The sequence below is a fragment of the Acartia tonsa genome, chromosome 2 (genome assembly GCF_053477335.1).
Source record: "Acartia tonsa isolate MP-2025a chromosome 2, ASM5347733v1, whole genome shotgun sequence".
In the NCBI taxonomy this organism is placed as follows: domain Eukaryota; kingdom Metazoa; phylum Arthropoda; class Copepoda; order Calanoida; family Acartiidae; genus Acartia; species Acartia tonsa.
In genome coordinates, this window is record NC_137261.1 from 20,488,767 (window position 1) to 20,500,395 (window position 11,629).

Genomic DNA, 11,629 nt, shown 5'->3' on the forward strand with positions numbered 1-11,629 from the left:
GTTAAAGGGGAGGGGGTAAGAGGGTGGGTGGGTTAGAGGAGAAAAAAGGGGTCGAACCCAGGAACACATCTTTCCCTTTTCCTGTCTAATTAGTAGATTATCCCTGCCTCCAAATATTACCCCTCTCCTCTAAATTCAGAGAGAGAGAGAGAGTGTGTGTGTGTGTGCAGTACTCCCTCCTGGTGCCGACCCTTTGTCTCCGCAGTCCATCCAGTTGAAGACAGGCTGCAATTCAGTTATATACAGTGACGCACTCACCTTGTCCTATACCACACACACCAGAGACACCCCCCACCAGATACAGTGTAGTTACTACACAATGGATAACATTATTCTTGTCTTAAGAAATTAGTTTACATATATGTTTGTATATTTATGAACTAGAATAGAAAAATTATTATTATTCAATTTGGAAACTTGAAGTTTAAATTAAAGTTTGTCTGAGGGTCGCAGAACCATCTTTCTATATGAATAATAATAACACATGTATGTAGTGCGACATAGTGAATTAACTTTATAATAATCTGTGACTTTAAAGAATACTAAGGGCGTTTTAAGAATGTGCGGCAAAGGAACTAGTTGAAAGTGCCCCCTGATTACGAGAAAGACAGCTAAAAAGCCTCTCCCGGCCTTTGGTGGTCCAAATTTTTATTTTATTTCAAGATTGCGTATACAACTAGCAAAATTCCGGTGTGCGGCGTTGAGGAGGGCGGCCCAGCCGGCCCCGATGCCCTCCAATACTACAGCCATCCGGCGGACAGAGATGACGGCCGCAAATACGCCGCTCTGCGGGACGGATATGACAGTTATCCCGACTACACGGGGTACGGTCACTCCATGATTATGGACAATGAAATGAAAAGCAGCAAAGATGCTTATGATAGGTATTCAATGCCGCACTCTATGGGCGGAGCTTTGTCCTCCCTTGGGTCGTTGGCCGGTCATCCACCATCATCTTTGTACTCCTCCCCCTACTCTCCATACAGCCACCAGACCCACTCACCGCCTGACCCGTACAAGGCCCGCACGACCATGATACCAAAGTCATCGCCGACAATGTCCGAGCAGTCCGATGATGGCGATTCTCCGACACCGCCGCACAACAACAACATCAAGGGCCCCGGCGGGATGGGCGGCCCCAAGGGTGCTATCGACGACAGCAAAGACCCCAACCGGGTGAAACGGCCGATGAACGCTTTTATGGTGTGGTCGCGCGGCCAACGCCGCAAAATGGCCCAGGAGAACCCAAAAATGCACAACTCTGAAATCTCGAAGAGGCTGGGCGCAGAGTGGAAGCTGTTGTCAGAGACTGAGAAGCGGCCGTTCATCGACGAGGCGAAGCGGCTGAGAGCCCTCCACATGAAGGAACATCCAGACTACAAGTACCGGTAGTGTATCTTTACCTCGGGATGAACTTAAAGTCATGAAAAACCTTTAATTTTAAATATCAAACAATTTTTCTTCAGTATAATTTCTAATTTCATAATTTTGTTACAAAATATGCCTAATTTTTTGGGAAAATAAAAAAAAATGACTATATAAGAATTTTGTTTATTAAGCATATTTTGAAACAGAAAATTGAAATTCATGACTTTTTGTACAACCTGTTAAACCATTCTTCTTTAAAGCATCTTTTCAATAAGATTTTTTTTATCTATTAGAATAATTATCAAAAAGTCGGCCATATTATACATGAGTCTTCAGCCCAGATTCTTAATTATGCCCTGGTATGTTGTTAATTCCCAATTACTGGACTAAAAATGTTAATTTTTCTAGCTAAAGCACATAAATGTAGGGTCCAGTAATTAGAATCTAGTTAACAGTAAATATATTTGCGCAAGACAAACATTAATTTTACACAAGAAACCGCTAATTTTTGGTTGGTACTCAGCTACAGCCCATATAGTTTTTTTTTGGTTGAAACAATGGTTTAGGGAAAGCAAAATAATAGGAGGAACAAAAATAAAGTGGAAGGGTAGAGAAATAATAGCAGTGTCCTAAAACAATTATGTTATATATTTCTATTTGTTTTTTTATACACATAAATGGCAAAGACATTTTTTCGTCTATTTTTTATATGAAAGAAGATTGGTTTATTTATATATCAATAACTTTGCTTAAATGCTTTACTAACAATAACTGCGCAACTAAAGTAGATAAGATTGAATTAACAAGAATGACTAACTTGCTAAGAAAGAAATATTCAAGAAATATTCAAGTTTTTAGGTTTCAATTTTAAGTTAGGGATAATTACATAGGTTTTGGTTAAAATAATTGTAGAAAATTAGATAGGGGATATTTTAAATGAGAAAAGTAAATAGTATTAAATAAATTTTAATCAAATAAAGGATAAATCATTGCTAAAAATGTTGCAGTGGGAAATTAAAGGATAATTTTAACATATTTTATAGCAAATGTTTTAGGGGAAAGTGTTCAACAAATTGCAAATAAGAGCAGATGAAATTTAAGCAGATTTTTAATCAAATTTTTAAACTTTAAAGAAAGGTTAAAATGAAACAAATTATTGATGTAAGAAAGTAAGGATTAGATATTAATGTTTAATGGATTGTGGATTGTTTATGATAAAATTTGTCCTTAATTCTGCAATTATTTTCATCTAGAACCATGGGAAATGTTCTATTCATAAAAAAAAAGATTTAAGCTTTGGGAGAAAATTTGAAATTGTTGGGGGGGGGGGGGGGGGATACAAATTAAATTTTCAGAATAATACTTTAATATATGCGCTACAAGTGCTATATATATTTTTAGAATTTGGGGTGAGGGGGAAGTGGGGGTGATTTTTGACAAAGAATTTTTACTAAAATCACAAGTTTTATTTGTTCAGCTAGCATAAAAATAATTGAAAATATACATTTTAATAAAAGGTTCCAATTCTCAATGCTTATATTAATATAAAGTGGAGACACTTTTTATTCAAGTGCCATTGAAAACTACTAGGAGGCTTAATTCACTTTTTTCTAGTCCCCTTCTTTTTTTTGTGATATCCCCTTTTTTTCTGAAATTGATATGGTTTTGATTTTGTTAAAGATATTTTATGCTTTGATGAGTTATTCTTTCATCAAATTATTTTACCTTTTCAAAGCAAAATTTGATTAAAAATTACTAATTTTAGGTTTGGACTTATCAATCATTTTAATTTGGATAGACTTGAAATATACAATTACAAGGCTTTTTGTATTTTTATGGCATGGAAAAAATAGAAAATTATACAAATATTCTAACTTTCCTTAAAATTTTTCTATGTTTGCGAAGCTACTCTTTTTTTAGATTGCTTGTTGTGTACCAAAACAACAAACTTACTAAAAAGAGAATAAAAACTAAAAAGTAATCTAATCTAATATAGTATCTTTGAAAAATAAAATCAAGATTTTTAACATTTTTTGCATATTATGACATTTCTCATTTTAAAAAACAAAATGCTACTTCCTTTTTTAGAATTTATCAATTCTAGACAATATATTATTCAATTGATTAAATACAATAGGGAAATAAAAAGTATTATTGTTAAAAAAGACAGAATTTTTATTTAAAGATTGAAAATTCTCATAATGTAAAAGTGATGTATAACATCACAAAAACTTAGAAAAATTATCAGAATTTATTCAGATGAATTTTAAAATTATACACCATGCGTAGTAGGGATGGGGTGGGGTGGGGGTAGGGCAAGGAAAATAGGGAAAGATTAAAGTAGAATGACACGACAAGTAAATCAAAAATTCATTTTTCAACTTTATTATAATGAAATGGAGGTTTGCGCTTTTCAGAGTTCAGAGTGATTGTTCAAATTTTGTCCATTTAAATATAATGTATTCAAATTATATTCGGAAAAAAGCTTCGCGAAATTTTGAAATAATAAAAAGTTTTAAAAATAAGACAAATTTGAAATAAATTGGATAATTTTTCAACTAAATTATTTATTTAAAATTTATAAATTAATTCTTTGAATTCTGCTTTGTTTATCAACAAAAATTATGGAAACTATTAGGGTTATTTTCTTGTAACTAATGCTTACCAAATTAAAGTTTGATATTTTTATTTGATTTTAAAATCTAAATTACAATAATATTTAAAGGACCACTAGGCTAAAACTAACTATTTGTCCTCATTGAAAATAAAATCTTATTTTTCTGATTAATCTAAGGAGGTTAAAAGAAAAAAACTAGTTTATTTATTGTTGTAATGATTAAAACAAGAACGGTTTCAGCCAATTGCAGTAAAATTGCTAGGATTAAAAATATATAGACAGTAGTTGAGAAAATAAGACTTTAATTATTAGAAGGAAAGTAATATTGTTTGTGGGGCTTTAGTATTTTAACTACTAGAAAGGAGCTTTAAAGACAGACAGACATCACCTACACAGTAGGTTTGCTACTAATATAGTGCGGGTAACGCCTCTAGGATGACACATATTCTGTTAATGAGTGTGACGTGATACAGCGCTTTTTCTTAACCTCCATTACATTTTTAAATACAAAATATATAGTGTAACATCTACCAACTTTACTTATTTTTAGATTTTTATACTAATTTACTTTATTTTATCTTTTGTGACAACTTTCAACTAATATTTATACAAAAAATATACGAAATACAAGGATTGACAACTGTCATTTTTTATTTGGGAAACTTTTACATTTTCGAAAATGATTGCTATTTACTATTACAGCACCTAGCTTAGAAATATTTACTTTCAGTGACAAAATTTAAAACACACTATGCTGTTTTTTTTAGACTGGCAGAAGATAAAAGTTTTTATATTTTATATTAAAACATTAATATGGTCGACAATTTGATAAAATTTTAATATATTTTAAGTAAAATATTAAATGATTATTAGTTATTATAAGGCCTAAGATAAGATTAGGAAACTTATACTAAGTTATTAGGTTTAATATAATAGGTTCTTTTTAATAACACTAACTTAACTTATTAAGATATTATAGGGCAAATTAACATATATTCTTATTAATCAGTTTTTTAATTGAATTTTTAAACTAAGAATATATGGTAATTTCTTATGTATACTATATCAAATGATAAAAATCTATTTAATAACAAATAACTACAAAATCCCTTTTTTAAATGTAGATTTGTTGTTATTAGATTTTTATTATTTGTTAGAACTAACAAGTACTAAGTTAGGATAGGTTTACTTATTATTATAACATGTTATTTACTAACCAAAAAAATACTGTAAACCAAACCTTTTGAACACATAGATCTGAGATCAAATTTCTATTTCTGTTCCAGACCGCGGAGAAAAACTAAGACCTTGATGAAGAAGGACAAGTACCCGTTAGGCGGCCCCCTTGGCATGGCACCGGACCCCAACCGGCCCGGCTCCGCCACGCTGACACGTGACATGTACTCGGCCGCGGCCGGCATGAACGGCTACATGCCGAACGGGTACCACGGGTACGACGGGAGCAGCATGTACAACCAGTCTCCGTACTCCAGCAACCCCATGTCCTCATCCTCTCCTAGCTCTTTGTACAGCAGGTACGACATGTCAGGCATGTACAGTCCATCTTCCACGCCGTCGGCCATGTCCTACATGAACGGTAGTTATATGTCAATGTATGGGTCCGCTGGAGGCGGATCGCCTTATGGCCTTCAAGGCGGACCAATGTCTCCCGGAGGTAGCCAGAGCGGCGGCGATGTTGGTGGCGGTTTAACAGGTATCAATCATCCATCTCATTCGCCTGGCAGTGTAAAATCTGAGGCAGGCGGCAGCGGGGGACCGCCGACGTCTGTATCAATGGGCTCCGGCTCGCCTGGCTCACTTCCCCCTGGCTCAACAAGTGCTGGCGGACCGCCCTTGTCAAATGTAAAGCGTGAGCCCACCAGTATACCTCCGCCTTTGGGCAGCGGCCCTGGCAGTGTAGGCCCGCCTTCTCAATCCCTGCCACCTGGACCAGGCGGTCATCCAGGCGGACCTCCGCCCCACGCAGGCGGCCACGAGCTGAGCAGCCTGATCTCTATGTATTTGCCCGGGGACGCGGCTGCAGCCGCCGCCGGCGATACAGGCGCTCAATCCAGGATCCAGTCCTTGTCCCAGCAGATGTACGGCCACTACGGGCTGCACATGGGCAGCCACCACCCCCACGGACCTGCAGAATCCATGGGGCTAGCACCTACATCACCCTATCCAGTTTGAGGGCAACCAAGCTATTGAACTGCCTAGAGAATATATACATAATTAAAATACTTTTTGATTTGTGACATTCTAGTTATCAAAATGATAGTTATCAAAAAAAGGAAAAAATTGGCACGAACCTAAGCGCCAAAGCCAAGCTAAAATTGTAAAATTCCAACATTCAGGGCCAGTGAAATATATAAAGCTAGCTAGAATATTATACATACTTATACCATGCCCCTACCCTTCTATATATTTCTGCAGGGATGGGAAGGGACAAAGAAGGTTAAGGTAATCAATCTACAACCCTTTCTTTTCCCCGAAATTTTTCAGATATATAAAGCTTACTTTTGAATATAAGAATTTTTAAAAATGATTGATTTTTCTTTCATTGTCCTATCCCTAGTGTGTTAGTAATATAACACTACCCCCAAACCATACACCCTCCATTTCTCGCTCTCTCACTAGAAAATCAGGCCAATGTGTTTGTGTGTGTGTAATGCCTGGATATTTGCCGCCAGAAACTCGGCGCGGCGAGCGCTCTGAGCACTGTAGATATATTGGCGGCAAACCTGAGGAATCATGGCCTGGCGGCATCTTATTCTTCCTTCCCCTTTCAGTTCCGCACTTAATCATAAACCTCAGTTGATTTCCCCCACCCCATTATTTTCCCTTCCCTTTTGCATAATGCCAAGCCTCCTGAATGTTAATGAGAGGGAGGCTGAACAAGCCACACACACACACACACACACCAAAATGGGAATATTTTCAGAAAATATATTAAAGGATAAAAAAAGCATGGTTTGCATAAAAAAAACAATTTTTTGCCCTTTTGAAACAAATTTTACCTCTTGTAAAATGGTCATCTTTTGGGGTGTAATGTTTGACTCTAAAAAATATTTTGTCAAAAATAAATATATCTAGCTAGCTAAACCAATTTTATGCCTACTTCTAGATTTCAATAATGACTTTTTAAACAAAGATATAAACTTAACAGTGTGTTAAAATCAATGATTTATATTAATTAATGAAAACCCCTCCTCATAAATGACGTTATTTTGTTATTGTCGTTGTTAATTTTATCCAAAGAAAGTTGAAAAATCAGCATAAATTATTTAGGTTTATTCAGGTGAAAATTTAAAACTTTGGGGTAGAAGATTACAAATAGGTTTTATTAAGGCTGATTTTTCTAAATAACTGTTTTAATATTGTACTATTGGGAGAAAATTTATTTGATTTAATTCTTTCCTTTTACAAAAAAAAAATCTTTTTAAATACAGAAGATTCATTCAGACAATTTTATAGAGAAAAAAGAATTAATATTAATAATATACACATAGAGTCCTTTTTTATCATTATAAATTGTGAGAAAAGCATAGCTTTTCTATTATTCTTTATTTATATTCTAACCATATTTTGGAACAACATAAATTTAGATTTAGTTTTATTTTTTAACCACTTTCAAAATATTTAATTTGTTTCATTTCATTCTTTGAATATTTTTTTCTTATTCATCGTGATTTGTTGTTGTCAAAAAAAAGGTAAAGAAAACAGTTGATTTTGTACATTTGCCTGTTCAAATTATTGACGTGAAAAAATAGTGAGAAAAAAGTGTAAAACTGAATTGATTTGTATACATAATCTGTGATTATTTGAATCAGTTTTTTTAATGATTTCGGATGGTTTCTTTGGCACCTTTTACATCTTAATTTAACTTTCATTGAAAAAAACATAGATTTTTATATGTTGTTTTCTTTATATATATCTTTAAAAGGCTTAAATTTTATTTGTCGTCATTTTTTGAGAACCATAACGTTGTAACTTTTGTAAAAATGTTTTTTTGTTTATAGGATTTTTAAAAATTAAAAACAGTGCGAAATCATTCGAGAATCATTTTTATTATTTAAGATTTTATTTAATTTGTTAAATGTTTTACCATCCCTCTGTATCCTGTATCAATACATTGATAAGGTATTTTTATTGTGAATCAAAATATGTTCTTTTTCTTCTTAAATTATAAAAATATATTCTATTACCTTAGTTTTTTTGTTTTCATTTAAAACTTATCTCTAAAGTAATAAAATATATATTTTTTTTGTATTGTTTTAAATTAAATTTAATCATTCTTGTTGCTTAAGATTGGATAACTTTAATGATTTAAAAATATTTAGTTGGCTTGATGGGCGAGGTGGTTGTCTCTCTCCCTCTCTCTGAACTTTGTGATGTGTAAATACCCCTGAATAGTTATTATTAATAATATTATTATTATTATTGGAAGAAGACACGTCGTCTCGATACATTAACCGTGTTATTATTATTAAACTGTTTCAATTCGAATAAATCAAATTTTTACCTTATCAAAAACTGTTTATTAATGAATTTTGTTTCCTATGCTTAATTAAGATTCAGCATCTAGCTTCTCTATGGTTTTTAGTCCGTTTTGTAGCGCATCTAATATACAAGAATAAATCAACGCAATACACGGGGAAAATACCTTGGTAGATATATAAAAAGTTACAAGTGTATATTTGAAATAGTTATTTTAGTAGCTAAGCTACTTTATAATTCACTATGTCTGTCCGTAACGCTATGGGGCAAATGTGATTTATTCTGCTGATATTTAAGATAGAAGGCTGAAACTTCTTGTCAACATTCCCATCATTGTGGAGCATAAAGTAGCTTTGATAAAGATAATTTTAAAATAGTTACTGAAGCATGTAGGAAAAGGGGTCACTCTAGAATTAACGTTGTCCATAGGTTTATCTTGAAGGCTTTAAAATTAATATTTTTGTCTTAAACTTTGCATACTGCGTTTTATAACAAAGAGGGTTAGGTTAAAAATTTAGGAATCGTGATAACTCTATAATCATGAATAGATTGTCTGTAGGTTCATGTTGATTTGTTAGCTATTTTGGCAAAATTTAAAAGTTTTGAAAATAAAGGATAATCCCATAAAAAAGTAACTTGACTTATTCGGTGGTTTAAGTAAAACTGAAATAAGGTGTGAGGGAGAATAGTTTGTTTTGTTACTTTAGGTACTGGGTAGCCCTGCAGGGTTAAGCACTGTAGTTTTATGCCTCGTAAGGCTTTAAACTCAATTCAAAATAAGGTTGGGGCGTTTCAGCGTTCGAAAGGCACTTTGTAGGAAAGAACCACTAATATTCAGAGTTTTCAAACCATTTTTAAAAATTAAAGCAAAACAATGACAGATGAAATGGTCAGAGTATTTTTCTTTCGCGCATTCTATTTTGTCTTTAATAAGCTTGATTAAGTTTATAAGTTATCCAAGATAGGTAAGATAGCAGTTTGCTTGGTGAGATCTCAGAAAATGCTCTGTTGCCGGTATTAATTCAAGGAAAACTTCGCTTTTTGGTTCGAAACAAGCTTTAATGAAGATTGTAAGATTAAAATTTGAAGATATATTCACAAAGTAATCCTTATATAAAAGTAACAGTATCTCATTCTGTCTGTACTGAAGGATCTCGCTTACTGCTGAACCAAAATAGATTTCCTTTACAATGTAGCTTATCATAGGTCCTGGGAAGGTTCTAACCAGCCTTAAAAATCTAGTTAAATTAAGTTTATTATCTATGGGACTCTAAAATCCATCCAATATGATTCCAATACCCCCCCCCCCCCCCTACTAAAAAAATACAGTTTCCCATTTCAAACAAATGTAAAAAAATATACCACTACCAAAAGATATGAATTCGCAGGCCAAATCAAAATGAAGTTATTAACAAATCTTATTCTAGACTTTATAATTGATTTTTATACCATATTGACTTTAGGTTAGGTTGATGTAAAATTCAGAAAGCTCTGTCGGGTTAGATATACTAATAGCTGCATAATTAATATAAATTAGAGGGAGAAGGGGGGATCAATCAATATTTTAAGGATTTTTCACAAAAAATCTCCCTCCATCAACTTTTTTACACCTATTTTTCTCCCTTTTTAAATCAATCTCCCCTTCTTTTATATCCATTGAGGGAGGAGACATTGGACTGTTTATTATACTAGTCTCCAAAGTTTAAAAATAATGTTTTCTTATTCGTTGGCTTAACAACTTTCGGGATTTTGTTGAATTCTAATTGGTTGATTTATTAATTTGATTGTCCAAACGTTTCAACCACCAATTGTAATCTACAGAAGGGGTCATTTTGTGTATCAGCATTAGGGATGTACATCAACTTATCGGCCATTGTCTTATCCCTTTAGATCCCTGATTATACCCCAAAAAATTTATTCCCCCCCTTTTTTTATAGTGCTTGGCCTAGCCTAAAAGCGTTCTTGTAATTCAACTAGACGAAAAGGGCTAAATGTAGAAATTGATTACGTTAATCTCTAACGGACATCTTACTTTAGACTTTAATAAATCTGTAGTTGATATTAAGTTTGATGCAATATCACCCCCCGTTCTCGGTCATAATTATACACATTAGAATCTACGGATGTTAAGTTATAAAGATAAAAATTGATTTATCAATGCGATGGATTACTGCAATGCTAAATCTAATGCCTATCAATAAGATTGTGTAGATATACTGGTCTATAAAAAGGTCACCATAGTTTTTGGCTATTATTTCTTATATTTTAACGGTAACATAGAAACGTTATGAAAGGCATTGGCTATATAAGTTGGAAGCCGTTAATTAAGATTCAATTTAGTAGATGTGTACAGGCGATACCAAAGCCGTGCATTCAAACACGCAAATTGTGGATTTTTTAATTTTAAACTATTATTAGTTAATTTAGGATTTAGACAATGAAAGATAAAATAAGCTTCCGACGAACCAATATGATTCTCCTTTACAGTGTAGCTTCTCCTGGGAAGTTTTTATAGCTGTTTTACCACCACACTCCCAAGAGAAATTGCAAAAAAAAAAAAAACTATACCCATCTAGCGACCGAAGTATATTTTTTGGTAAACAGCTTATCTTAACAAAGATTGAAAAAATCATTTTACGTGCCCGTAGAGGCCTCTATGGGCGTAGCCGCTATGTAATAACTAAAGTGTAAAACCATTTGATTTGAAAGTATACTAATTGTATAAAAAATTTGCAGAGTTTATGGAATACCTATGAAAGATCCTTTTCAATACAGAAAATACAACTTTAAATTTATCATCCTAGCCTTCCTACAGTCAAAGTTTTATATACAGTTCAAACAAATACAATTTTATTTGTTTTTTCATCTTTTCTTAACTTCTTAAAGATTTGACAAATTCATTTTAATTACTTTCTTTAAACTTTAATCGTACTAAAAAAACAATATGACTATGACAAAGCAATTAACAAAACTAATTTTCTGTGTAAATTAAAAACAAAAAATAATTGCATTAACCCTTTAATGATCGGAGGGTGAAAGAATAAAACCACATAAAGAATCTTTAAGAATCCTATCTCTAATATGAGCCGCTAAAGTACGAGGGTTCGAGGGGTTTAACCAAGTTACCGATCCGGTTCTTCTTTT

General features: G+C 33.1%; 1 protein-coding gene across 2 annotated transcripts; it reads left to right on the plus strand.

The window, feature by feature from the left end:
• Positions 1-212: 212 nt before the first annotated feature.
• Positions 213-8,521, plus strand: LOC145306575 (uncharacterized). Of its 2 annotated transcripts, none has more exons than XM_080148765.1 (2): positions 213-1,388; positions 5,272-8,521. In XM_080148765.1, the coding sequence occupies exons 1-2, from the start codon at positions 838-840 to the stop codon at positions 6,176-6,178; spliced, it is 1,458 nt and encodes a 485-aa protein (XP_080004891.1). In that variant the 5' UTR covers positions 213-837; the 3' UTR covers positions 6,179-8,521. The 2 variants fall into 2 exon arrangements, with proteins under 2 accessions (XP_080004891.1, XP_080004902.1); XM_080148776.1 differs by having other exon boundaries at positions 223-1,382.
• The last annotated feature ends 3,108 nt before the right edge of the window (positions 8,522-11,629 follow it).